The sequence below is a fragment of the Varroa destructor genome, unplaced genomic scaffold (genome assembly GCF_002443255.2).
Source record: "Varroa destructor unplaced genomic scaffold, Vdes_3.0 BEIS01000007.1, whole genome shotgun sequence".
NCBI classification, from domain to species: Eukaryota; Metazoa; Arthropoda; class Arachnida; order Mesostigmata; family Varroidae; genus Varroa; species Varroa destructor.
The window spans coordinates 22509380-22523417 of record NW_019211460.1 but is presented as its reverse complement, the minus strand read 5'-3'; the positions used below and the strand labels follow the sequence as shown (position 1 = coordinate 22523417).

At 44.6% G+C, this 14038-nt stretch overlaps 1 protein-coding gene across 14 annotated transcripts in view; it reads right to left on the bottom strand.

Annotated features, from left to right (window-relative positions):
- Positions 1-14026, bottom strand: part of LOC111254662 (uncharacterized) — a 63569-nt gene extending 49543 nt beyond the window's left edge. For 5 of the 14 annotated variants that reach the window (XR_015317800.1, XR_015317798.1, XR_015317796.1 and 2 more), the window contains exon 1: positions 7355-14006. Coding sequence is in view for 6 of the 14 variants with exons in the window: in XM_086975780.1 (XP_086831906.1) it covers positions 7355-7447 (93 nt within the window). In the remaining 8 variants the exon portion in view is untranslated. Of the gene's footprint in view, positions 1-7354 lie in introns of all 14 variants that reach the window. The other 9 variants (XR_015317801.1, XR_015317802.1, XM_086975785.1 and 6 more) reach the window with 7 other exon arrangements.
- Positions 14027-14038: the final 12 nt, after the last annotated feature.

Sequence of the window (14038 nt, the reverse complement as noted above, 5' to 3'; positions counted from 1 at the left end):
GCTACAGCGGTCGCTGTTTGCGCACTGGTCCGGTAACATTTCTACGAATGGCGTGCGATACTAAAAGCAAGGTACGTAAATTTTTCGGAGTAGGAATGAGTTTTTGCCAGGCACAGTAAAGTTCTACTTTCTCTATTCGCCTGCTTGCTCTCTTCTAACGATAACTACCCTTGTGTTTATTGCTGCTTCTGCTGATCCCCTGGCCGATAGTCTGTAGCTACGATATGGCCGTAAAATGTCGAAAGTGTGAAGTCGATTGAAGTGATCGATTCGGCAGATTCGCTGTATCCGAGATTCTCTGCTTGTTCTACATAATTATTGAAAATCGTAACTTCATATCAGATAGTAAATTGAAAATGCATGAGGAGTACGAACAGTATGTTTTTGCGAAAGTTTTACATCCGGAACTTGAAGCTGTTAGACATTACATCAGACGACTGGTTCCAGCACAAAACGAAGGTGTGTTCGCGATTGGTATATAAGCAAACATCTCAAAACAGTTTCATTGCTAATTGTGTGTTCGTTGTAATGTGGGAACAACTGACGTACCTTAGATGTATTCTATACATCTAAGGTACGTCAGTTGTTCAGTACATACGAAACACAATAGCATATGATGATACGAAATGCTGCGATGTCTTCATCAATTAAATCTCATGTTTTTTCTTTTTTTTTAGTTACTCATCTGATTTCAAGTATTTGTCTTATTCTGAAATAAAAATACGTGCAAAATTGACGAGAAGATAAACTAACACATGGCGTACCGAGCGAAAAGTCGCATACTATGCTATCTGGGGCCTGAGAGGCCACAGGTTGTTTCTCGTTTTGGCGTATTTTGCCGAGAGTCACTTTAGCAGGCCGAACATCTGTCTGATAAGCGATAGAAAGAAAAATTGACTATTGAGGCCGTCTTCTACGGTTAACGACTAGGAAAGGTCGTTTTTGTCTAATTGTGAGCCGAAATAAACCATTTGCGCGTATTGATCGGCGGAATTAAGTAACAATTATGACGTTAATAATCAGAACGTAGATATTTGAATTCTACGGCAAGAGCTTAACAGAAGGTCTTTATAATCCAAACATGACAAGGTCATCTTTGTAATTGATGCCTGAGCAGTTAGCATTTAATTAGTAGATTATTCTGCGCGTCATTAACAGGATACTGGCACCCTGTTAAATAACATGTATGCTATTAGATCGGCAGATCGAGCGATCTGATCTATAGAGCGATACGCAGATGCACCGCGTGTTAGCGCAAAGGCAAAGCTTCAACGGTTTCAATAACGGTACAGAAAAAGCAGTGGTCGATGATCATCAGTCATTAAGACTTTCTGTCACTGCACGTTGTTTATTGTGATCTTCTATAGCAATCCGACAGCATATCAGCCTGATCTGTAAATTACATAGAAAAGCTAGCAGTACGTTTGTACCATAGGGACGTGCTATTGGCTTTTTGGGAACAACCATACGGAATGGCCGAACCAGCCGTGCGAACCAGCTGCGGCAATCACCTAGAGTGTACACAGGATAAAATTATGGGCATCAGACGGCGTCGACTGAAACCGGCATACGTAACGTGCGAATACGCGTTCAGATTTATATATATTGCAATGACGTGACAGCAACGTGTGGTTCCTGATAGTTTTGCGTACCTACGCGCTCCGCAGCAGATTGATAGCTCACAAAGTGCCAACATTTAATTCGATAATGAACAGGAATAACTAGTAAGTTTTTTTCATTTAGGGTATTTTTACATGAATACATTCGGATAATAATAAGCGATGTAACGACCTGATTACTCTGCCACAAAATTTCTACTAATTTCACCACGATTAGTGAGATCATGTGTCGAGGTGACGTCCTGTTTATTAATGTTATATATATATATACTTTTATCTTACATACCACGCAGAAGCACGCTCACTTTTTTTAATACTTAATATTTGTGTCAATAATATTTTTTATAGCACTTATTTTTAATGTTTGCTAAAAAATTAACATAGGTATCGATTGTATTAGCGATGTTGCAACGTGGCAAAGCGCTCCAACAAACTGAGTCTCAGCCTTCGCTTATTCGTTTCAGGACACCAACAAAACAGGAGACCAAAAAGTCTCGTCCGTGAACCGAACGACATTCATATGACGAAAAAACTGCACGTGCAAAGTCAAGGAACTTACGCTCCACCGAATTAAACACGTTCTCAGGCAACAAATCTGCACAAATCAACCCACCTCATCAATACATACGGCGGACCAATCGCCAACTCACCACCATCTACGTTACGTGAAGAGATCCTGGTATACGTATATAATGCTTCATACCGGGTGGAGTCACTCAAGAGGAATAAGAAAAGATGTCGATATAGGAATGAAGAGTTACAGAATGCTTTTGTCATTTATAAAACGAAGCTCCAATTGTGACTCGCCAAAATTAACAAAGGGAATAAGTTCAAGCTTATTTAAAACAGAACAAGATTTCGAAACATTTCACTTGATTTGCACAAGAGAAGCAAGCTCATTCTAAATAGTGTAATTATCAGGTTGTGGCAAGTGCTATATCATATATATATGTATATAAAAGAGTGGCTTCTCTCTTTCAGAGAATGAAATGCATGTAAAATTTTAAGGGATTAAATGATAGAATATAGACAAAAAATAAATGAGTTTCCCATAATTGGAAGTTATATATATATATACATATATATATATAAGGTATCCTTTATTTTTCTGGGATCTAGGTGTACTTAAATTCCAACTTCGAATTATGGGAAACTCATTTATTTTTTGTCTATATTTTATCATTTAATTCCTTAAAATTTTACATGCATTTCATTCTCTGAAAAAGAGAAGCCACTCTTTTTTTATTGGCACATACGGAGTAAATTGACAGTTCTACTTCCTAATTCTGAAAAGTGTTTCCTGACCAACAAAAATCTGAAGTATATCGCACTCAGTTTGTTTTAAGAATAAAACATTACTGCTGTTTATAAAACGTTTTTATTCAGTTTAGTTGATATTGTATTGCAAGTATACAGACGGCTTTTATTTTACGATATCGTACTTTGGATTTGAATTCACTCAACCGTCTCCCATAGCGGACAATGGTCAATTCCAAAAGGCTTATTTTAACAGTAACGGTACCTTGGTCGAGGAGAACAAGAGAGTTAATAAGATCTCTTAAAGCGCCTACTTCGATTTTCGTCCCGAGATATCAGAAAACCCAGAATATTATGGCCATGGCGTGCACTCGCTGCTGTCTGCGTCGATCGCGTCCCTTGTTCGTGCAGGTGCTGAACATTTTCCAGAGACTTTGGAGTCGAACTATACTAGCAACGATAGTGTTAGGATAACCTGTAAGTGGTTTGCCCATTACTTGGTATCACTAATCGGCAAATAATAGTGACTAATAATTCGCGTCTACCTTTTTCGAGACTAAGCGAGTTTTACGCCTACTCCGTTAGCTCAGACTCGTCTGTTAATATGGCAGAAGTTTGTCCTACCCTCCAACCTAAGTCACCTCCGCCGCATGCATGCAAAATGAATAACACCGAGAATCGTCTGCAACGCTGCACGATATTGAGAACTTCCTGTTTTGTATATATATATTTATACAGCTATATATTATACAAATGCCAACAATTATGTATATACATATATATAATTGTTGTCATTGGTATGTTCTATATATATATATATATATATAGCATAATGTTTTGGTTAGCAACTTAAAATGTCAGCGATATCATCAAATATTACGTCATCATCCGATCCGTGTGTGTCATTCTATAAAATAATCATTTCGTATTACGATGGAACAGACAATAATACTACTATGTTCACATAGTAATGATTGATAATTGTAACAAATGGCCTGCGATAGTCCAATGGACTGAGTTTCGCTGCCGTTTTGCCCTTCCGACCGCTGCTGCCGTCACCATCGCGTACTAGAAACTTTCTCAGACTCACACACAGATCTCAAGCATCAGAGAAAGTCACACGCGTAAAGGGTTTAGGTAAACAACGCTTTGTCCTCGGCCCGTTGACTGCCGTTATTCTTGCTGCTCCTGTCACTAGCGATGTCTACCAGGCCAAGCAGACAGCGTCAGCACTCGCGAAGGACCTCTGTACTTACCTATCGATCCATGTATGACAACCCAAATATTCAGAAACAGAAGAGAAAATAGAGAAACGGGCAAACGCGTGTTGTATCGTGTCCCTACGAAGTCAGTGGTGACTGATCATGACAACAACACTGTGAGCCTAAACCTTGTGCGTCTCCCAGCGGTCTGTGGTGCCTCTATACCAATCGCCAATGGCCAGTGGCCGACCGACAGGGTCGGCGCCTTTGATTTCGCGCTAGCAGTCGCAACAACGCTAACAGCAGCAACAGTGAGGAATACGATAAGAGCAAAAGCATAAGCTAAATCGATCTCGACCGGTCAGGCTGGTCAGTCAGTCCTGAATCGTCTATGAGCTGAGTCGTCAGGACCCAACCACTTCGCGTATTGAGAACAGATGCGTAAGATAGCGTGTTCTTGCTGCTGCTGCTGCTGGTCGGAGACGAGATTCTTACGCAGAAGTTTAAAAGACAAAACATGGCTACGCTGCATCAAAACTACTGGTAGGACCTAACGGGCGGTCGAAAAGGTTGTCTTATGATGTTCTATTGCAACTGAACACACATCATTGAACTGCACCACTAGAAAGAACTGTAACAGCAGATCAATGAATTTGATCAAGGTAAATGGTACAATCAACAATAAGGTACATCAGTCTGTTTTGTATTCAGGCATGCTAAGCAGAAAAGACCGAATTTCGTAGCTACTTAAATGCTTGCACCTGTTGTTCGTATCCCCGAGTTTTTTTGAGTAATTTAGCCAAATATAGAAAAATTGGTGTTGTTAATGCCATATTAATATCAGCAACATGTCTTGGGCCTCTATGAGCTCGGAAGTAAACTTCATCCCCATCCTCACCGTTAACATCAGAGTCATCATTAGTCGGCTGTTCAAAAAAGGTATCTGAGCTCTAGGTGAGCAGACTTCTACATAACGGTTTAACTGCACAGAAAGTACATATATATATTTACGAAACCTTAACGAGTTTTTATCATCTATCGAGTGCTCTCGATATAGCATTAAAGCAAGGCGACGTGGGCACAAATAGGAGGGAATGCTCGACACAGTGAATCATAATAACAACATCCGATACTAATTGTATAATATATAATTTATTCTTTACTATTCGATACTTAGCCTGACTAGACCTATGCAAAAGTGCCTCTGCGTCTACCTTCTCTGCGCTGGTTTTGTTTCGGATTTTGTCTTCATTGTCGAAATATAGTAGAACTGAGTCGCAAAGCTAAAATACACCCGTAAACAAAAACCTGTTGAACTGAAGCACGCAATTAGGACGCAAATTCTCTAACCCTTTCTTGGCTTTTTTTCTCAGTGAGAAAAAGGCCTACATCCACACATTCTCGAGTGCAACAGAAGAGGCATCTTGGGCCTATTCCTAGCACATAAATAGTATAGGTCGTACAGCACCGATAGTACCATTACCTAACCGTCTTGCTCTTACGGAATATTGTGCCTAAGAAATTACTTTATGTAGTTCGATCAAAAAACATCTGACCACTGTCTAAGCCAAAGCATTTGTTGTATTTACTGTTGTGCGTAACGCAGGTTTTCTACAGATAACTGGATATCCAGTCAGGCCTTACATGACAGCCGAGATTTAAGCAGAATATTGAAAACCAGAAGTACGCAATGCCAGCAAATGGACGTCTGCAAATGATTTATTGTAATACAGACTTGCAGCAGAAACGGCCAGGCTACAGAAGGCTCTTTCATCGACCCTTACCGATCACACCCAGGGTGCTGTTCTCATGTGTCTCTAATTGAGTGTTCGAAAAAATTATTGATGCAGCTATTGTTCGATCACAGTCGCTATTGCTGTTTTCGTAGCCGTGATTAACGCTTGGCACCTTGGCTTCGGCGACGCCGGCCGTGTTAGGCCGTCCTAAACCTCTCTCATCCAATTTAGATCGCTACTGCTGCCGGCACAGTTGTCTCTGCCATCGTAAACAAGTTGGTCGCTTGTTACCCGTTGGTTGACCAGTCCATGTTGGTTACTTTCGCCGGCCACCGCTAGTATCTGCCATTACTGCTGCTGTTGCTGTAAGCTATGGTTTGGTAGCTGGCACAAAACCATCTTTTCGCTTGTCCGCCAGAGACAATCGTCACCGGCTACTAGTAACCGACGACGGTGAGAGACTAGAGAAGAAAAAGAGCGCGGCGCAATATCAACTGGTAGACGGACACGGCTAGCTACGGACAACGAAACCTCGTGATGCTTCAGAAGCGGCTACAGCAGCAGCAGCAGCCGCCGCCGCCGCCGTCGTCGCTGCTAACCAACTAGCGAGCGTCCTTCTATCGTCGACAGCGTTTTGGAAGCCGACGAGATATATATACAGCTGGCAAGGACAGCAAAGAATTATCAACGGGACTATCCTCAGTAATTATTGGGAGCGTAGGGACTGACAGAGTTCTGGGGAGAATTACGAAAATTTCGAAGCATTTCGAGAGTGGAGCAATTACCGGACAAAAAAATATCATAGTTGCTCAACGGCCGAGGGCCTTCAATACAGAATAAATTAAAGATGTCGCAGTGATTCTCGTTTCGATTTTGCTAAAAGTAACGACCAGCTGAGGATAACTAGTTTTAATTAAAAAAAAAAAACAGAATTTGGCGAATGCGATCAATAACAAAAAGATCACAAGTGGCAGTAGACCGATTTAGAAGACGATTCTGATAATGCTGTAGTTTTCTGTTCAACGGCTGCTTCACCACCTTCATCATCAAGTGTTTCTTCTCTGCGAGATAATACCCAATCGCTGTCTATAGATGACTTCCGAGGTACCTGTTTAACATGTTCGGTATAGAATAAGGATATGCTGAGTTACTGTGCTGTATAATTCACGAGCTTGCTTTCGAAGACTCAGCTTATCCTGGTGTTTCTTCCGTGCAGCTAGTATGATGTGTATGCCGTACCCGCAGCAAAACCGAGTGGACCACACACATATATATATATATATACATACGTACATATATATACAAAAGCAACGAGCAGGAATACTTTGCAGATCATGCAAAGACTGCTTTTTGTTCAGGCGGAAAATACGAGGCGAATCTTCACACGCGAGTAATGGTCATTTTGGGGGGATATCTAGCTAGTGAGCTCACGCTTATGTGTATCAGGCAACGGATAGGCGTGTATATAATACCAATTTCTGTATTCAGCATACGTTGAAAATGTAAATCGAGATGTCGTTTTGCTACGACTTTTACTCACCCTTAAGATCTGCTCGAAAGCGGCTGTTTCCTCAGCCTGTTTCTGTGTATGGAGAGCGATTTTTTCTATGAACTTTCTTGGGGCGGCCGCCATATTTATCACTGGTCGACGACTGTTACTCACTAGATATTCAGCTGTGACTATTTTTACACAAATCGAATATATATCAACGCTACAGCTTTGGCTGTGCTTCTGCTTCACAGCTTTTAGCTCGGTACACACCGCTCAACGACACAACACTTAACCACGTAGCCCTCGCGTATTCCTTTGTTGCTTCCGATGAATTCGATAAATATATATTTTCGGTGCACGTTCACCTTTTACTGCCTCGACGACTCACGATAGATGTGCGTGCGGCTATAAAAAAAAAACCTCTAACTTAAATTATTAATCATTCTTAACTGAAAGGTAACAACAGTTGCTCACATTACACAACAATTTCACAGTAGCGCTCGCTCCACCCTCTTCTGATATGGAGTAACCACGTTACTTCTACTACTGTTCGCAAGCGAAGAGTAACCGATACTTTTAGATTCCTGCTAACTCCTGGAACTCCCGTGAACTCTTCTTCCTAGAGCCTGATCACCATTCGAGCCAGTACTGTGAAGGGTTTGGAAAACTACTCTCATTAAGGACTGCAAGCTTCAGATGAAGCAGTCAACCGCGAGCAATGGGGATGACCAACTGATGGACAGCAATTTCGAATACACGGACTGCGCCGTCGGCGACGTAGACCTATCCGGTTAGCGTCGTTCGGATACGTACGTTTATCCTGTTGATAATGATGCAACTGCTTGCTACTGCTGTTGTCGTCGTCGTAATTATCAGAAGGCGGCGGGTCTACGGAAGAGAGTCGGGCCAAGTAGCGTGGCCAGTTAGGACGTAGACACATGCTCCACGGCTCAGATTCGTTTGTACCTGCACGTCAGTTGTTTTTCATTCCCCAGCTCTGTGATGCACGTAGCGATAATGGCGATCGATTGGGGACCCTTCGGTATTACTTTGATTTTTAACGCTACCTGTTTATCTGCCAAGTAAACTGTACGACGCACGTGAAGTAACAAACTTTTGGCAGACCATCGAATGAAGTCAGTGACCGAGCGTTCTCGGAAACACAGTCTCGCACTATAGGTGAAAGAACTAGATCCACGTGTACGTGATCTAATTGTCGATATTCGGTCGTAAGCTGTATCGAAGTAATCTGAGGTGCTGCTATATCCAAGGGCCGGTATACAGTCACAAAGACACTTCACCATTTCGCTAATTTGCCATAATTATCGCCGCCGGTGTTATCGTCGTCGTCATCATCATCATCGTCGCAAGTAGCGCCTTTTCAAATGTGCAAACAATTTCGACTTGTTCTATTTGCTGGTTGTATTGTGTAACCTTAACCTCAACGTACTATCATCACTTAAGTAACCGCTTCGATTTGATTTCCGAAAATGTTTACCTCTGCCCCTTCCGTCTCTCAGCATAGCACGAAGTATAGGTCGGCGCCGCTGAAGTTAGCTGTTGACAAGCAGCCTTTCGATCATCCAGTATGCTGCTCGCTTTCGTTGTCGTCCGTTGCAGTCGTCGTATCCCAACAGACAGTGGAAGGCAGAGAGGGGAGAGCTACAGGAACATGGGGAAGAGAACCTTCTTTGGAAAACACAACCGCGCACTTAGCTCTTTATCATAATGTTACTACTGATAACGACGACTACGAAGGCGCACCACGAGAGAAGAAATGGCATGACACGATTTCCTCCTCCTCTCGCTGGTGGTCGATGCTTGCCGCCAAAACGAGAAGATTCGCACGCATTCAGGTTTACGCACCGGCTACCTGACTGGCCGTTTGATCTCTAAATCGGTCGGTCGGTCGACCGGTTTTTCCAATGGAGAACCAACGAACGACAGCGGACAAGCTACGTCTGGCGACCAGCGACGTCTTTTCCCAGATGTTCAAGCCTTGGTACAGCTTTTTCGCCGTCGCTGGCTCTTGTTACTGCTTCTACTACTGCTGTTGTAAATTTTCGTCGTCGTCGTCGTCGTCGTTGGTCATCCAGACAGTCGAATAGACGACAACCACAGCGAAACGTCCGACTTCGACGCCAGCAAAAGGCATATATCAGCGGCGACGGCGTTGGTCACAGCAGCGGCAGCAGCTCTAACAATAGCGAACAGTGATTGTAGATGGGACTGCCTGCTGTAGTCATAGCTGGCAGTGGTAGTAGTAGTAGCAGTAGTGGTGGTGGTAGTAGTAGCAGTATTGGCCGTAATAGTCGTAGCAACAGCTAATGGCTGCGATAGCTGTTGGCGCTCGTCCCGTCGTCTCGTGGTGGGTCCGTCGCCAAGTGCCGACAACAACAGCAGCATCAACGGCCAGTCAATGACTGTGGCAGCGACGGTTGTTGCAATAGTGTTCGTTCTACCGCTGCTGCCGCTGCGCGCGACGGCGGTGATGGTGGCCGTCGCAGCGAATCAGCGGACGCACTCCTCCTCGTCGGCGTCGTTGAAAAAGGTGATCTCCTCCTCGGACAGAAAGCGGTACTCGACGGCAAACTAGCGAACAGCCGCTGGCCACAGGGAGCAAAAACAATAGCCAAGAATGACTTAGTCGACGGCTAGGGCCATCTCTAAAGCGTTCAGTCGACGGCTTGCGCGGATCGCTGGTACGGGTTGCGGGGATGACGGACAGGTTATTTGACCCAGTGAGAGAGAGCGACAGTCTCAGGGGAGAACAGGCACTAACGGTAGTACAAGAAGTATCGAACGCACCAGTATAACAAGCAGCAAAATTGAAACTCAGTTAACGACCGGCGCACCAGCGATACTGGGGCTAGTTTATTTAGCAGACAAATGGTGTCTGTATGACACTTGTTGTTCCAGATGCTAATGCGCTCTCAGGAACTGCAGCATTGCAGCCGCGGAGGACCACAACCAAAACAAGTCCACTGTGGCGGCAACGCAGTAATAACGGCAGCCGGGATAGTACTGAGGGGAGGGCCGTGAGAATGGAGTCGTTTATTTACTCTTACGGGTACAGTAGAAGCGGATCGCGCAGGCGACAGTCAGTTTTAGCCCACTCAGAAGCACTGTCCCGGCAGGCGGTAGTCGGTCACTGGATGACAGTCACTGAATGGCAGAAAAACGTGCTTTTCATCAACGTCAACAACAGTTGTGGCTCGACTTGTGGCTGCGTTTGGGCCTTACTGTCTTTGTCGAGGTCAATATGAGAAATCGCTGTAGCCAATGGCCAATGGAATCTTTGTCAGTAATCCTAATATTGTTGTTGGTCTGGTAAAATTCGTTCATTACTGGCTGATGCCGGCGATGACGGGATCGATAGCTGCGACGATAATGGCGATCGTGATATACTGCGATATTAGTTAGGTTTATCTCTTTACTGCTGTTGTTCTTGTGCAATTGGTTTTTGTAGAAAAACCAGTCAGTTTTGTTATCGTAGTTGTTGCTGGTCGCCCGATCCACGAGCATGACCTCGCGGTGTCTACGATTCCGGATGGACCTTCGTCGTGGGAACAACAGTAAAATCATAATAATAATAATTAGTACAGTACACGATCGGGCTCCCCGAATTTATGGGGACAAACGTTTGACGCGGCTTATCCGAATAACGATACGCTTGCCGATTATGATGACACTGATGGCGATGTGCTGACTACACTCAGGACAAAATATGGCACCCGTCAGTTACTGGCCGTCAGTTACTGGCCGTCAGTTACAGTGATCAGATTGACCACTTATTCACTGAGCTCCTAATGGGTGAAACAGCTGTTGTTTTGCCGTCTTCTTCCTTTTCTTCGTCCATTTACATCCATACGAATCTGTTATGTGGCAGAAAACCGCTTCTGTGCTCTAGGCTGCCGTTACTTTCACGTGCGTCAATGTCGCTTGTGAAAAAGCAGTGAATCGATTGACGTTGCTGCCCTTCAGCGGTGCCACAATCACTAGTCACCTTCGTATGGACGTGACAATGATACTAACAGATTAATAATAATAGAAGCATACTACGCCAATGCCAACGACGACAAGCTCTTTTTGCGGCTATGACAACAGACACGGGTTGCAGCAGGGCTGTACTAGACAAAGCCCTGGGTAAGTTTACGTAGGCAGTTGCGTAAGTAGTCAAACAAGTTAGCAGAAAACAGATTCACTATTCGTGATATGTAGCGCGACGTAGATCTCTTATAGGTGATTCAGTGTTAGTATGCATCCATCCTCCTATCTATGTTACACGACTCTACTCAACACGTCGATGGACGAGAACTGTCTGATAGCAGCTAGCCTCGGCCGGGTGAGTGTCTTACTTATCTTCTGTCTCTCGACCTGCCTAGCCAAATAGTTCCCCAGTTAGTTTACTCGCAAAACAGCACTCATCAATAACCAGGACGGTATAGCTAAAGCGAATGTATCACACAAACAGACACACAGACGGCCTTCCTATCTCACTCACTGCCCACCCGCACAGTGCTCGACCAGACGATAAATTTTCGATGCATTATAGTACGTTGCTGGCACCTGTGTGTGTATGGGTAGTATTTCCACGTACGTTCACTGCCACCCACTATACTACGGTCGCGGACACGGCAATAAAACGAAAAAAGATAGGCAAGCACGAACAGCATAAACAGATTGATTCAGAAACACGAGCGAACGATCGGATAAGGCGCAGCCACTATCCGTACAACTGTTAGCGGGGTTCTACTACTGCGCTAACATCTACAGATACCGCTTGCTGACGTGTCGTTGATCGCGCCCACAAAGTACTTCTCTTTCTTATTTGATTAGTGTTATTGAATTGAATCATTAAACGCAATTCACGTATTGAACAGCGCGAGCGAGCTACAGCTGCCAGCGATTGTCGGCATTATAGGTATGGGTGCGCAGTTGGCTTTGTTTTCGTATGGACGCCGGTTTACTCGCTGTTTTCGGGGAAACAACACTGTTGCATATCTCAATGAATGCTATTTATTCTGTTCAGTACAACATAGAGTTTCGCTAGCGGTAGTGTAACACCGACCGCACACATTTGGCCGTTCATTTCTGCTATCACGTTGCGTCCACACGTTCACTAGATGATGATGAGACCCCTTTCCTCTTTTTGCTGCTGCTGCTGTTGTTGTTGTTAACAACATCTACGGTACAGGTCGTCGAGTTTAGTGTCTGTTCGGCCTTCAGTTATTTTTTTAATGCCTGGTCGCTTTTTGTCTTAAGAGGCTGGCAACTGGCTTCTTGTTTGTCTCTACTGCAGTGTCATTTTAGTTGGGACTGGATGCTCAGGGGCATTCCGTGCTTTTCCTCAGACTAGCACTTGTAGCTGCTGCTGCTGCTGACAAGTGATATTGGCAAATGTTGTTGTTGGCGTCACCATCGTCTTTCGTCGTTGTTCCCTGCCACTGGTGTTTCGGTTGTTTTTCGGAAATGGACAGACGACACGTGCAAACACTTACGGATAAATAGCCACAAATAGAGACGATGGATAACGAGGCAACTGGCCTGCGTCGTGGTCGTAGTCGTCGTCGTCGTGTCAATAACACTGCGTACGAGTACAACTTCAACTTCGCACCCGTAGTAATAACACAGAGAGCTCTACACAACACCCTACTCGCGTATAACACGCGCAGGTGCAGCGTTGGTCACCGCAGAGGGACAGACGAACATAGCGAAACAGACCAGACTCAAGATAGTTAATGACGAATAGCACTTCTAATTAGTTTGTTTCCGTCGTTAGCGTACGACGTGAGACAACATCAGCACTAGCAGTGGTACTAATAGGTTTAATACATATATATGTATATTTACAAATATGGGGCATATATATGTGTGTGTTTGTATCTTTAAATAACAGTGAAGCACAGCGACAGGGCCTGATGGCGGCCACCGTCAATAGTCGCTCCTCGTAATAACAACACGCTATTTAGATAGCGTCGTTGATGCCGCACCACCACTAACACGGCTGACTGCTAGCAGTATTACTGTTGTGCTGTTTCTATCGCTGCCGTCCCCTCCGCCGCCGCCGCCACCACCGTCGCCGTTTTATTTGTGTAACAGCGCCGCTAGCAGTAGCAGCAGCAGCCGCCGACGTAACGCAATGCAGCGCAAAGAACCCAACACACAACGCCAGCATGCAAGACACCTGCACAACGACAACGGCACACTCCGGATACTTAGCTCCACTCTCTGGGGCTTGTGGGATGACTGCTGAATGAGTGTTCGCGCTTAACGCAGTCTCCAAACTGACAGAGAGTAAAACGTTAGGCAGAAAAGGTGCGTTACTACGTATCGGTCTCGGCGTAACCAAATCCAGCCATCAGGGTTTGGTCTTTGACACTGGCTGTCTATGTCTTATTCGGCCCCAGCGGTGTGCGTTAATGCATTAAACCCGCCTGTCAGAGAAAAAGCACAGTCGCTAGTGCAGCACGCACTCTCTTTCTTTCTGTCTTTCTCTCGCAACTTCTTTCTCTTCTCCGTCGCTCATGCCACAGCAGCACGCGCATGCCTGGACGCACCAACAGGCTACCACAACAGCTGCAGGGATCGGAGCAGATACAGACGACGGCCAATGACCACAGCAACGCCACCACAGTGATGGCAGCGGCGGCTGCGCAAGCACCACACAAAATTCATGGTTTTCTTCGTTGTTGTTTCTGTTGTTACCATCATCACCATCATCGTCGTCGT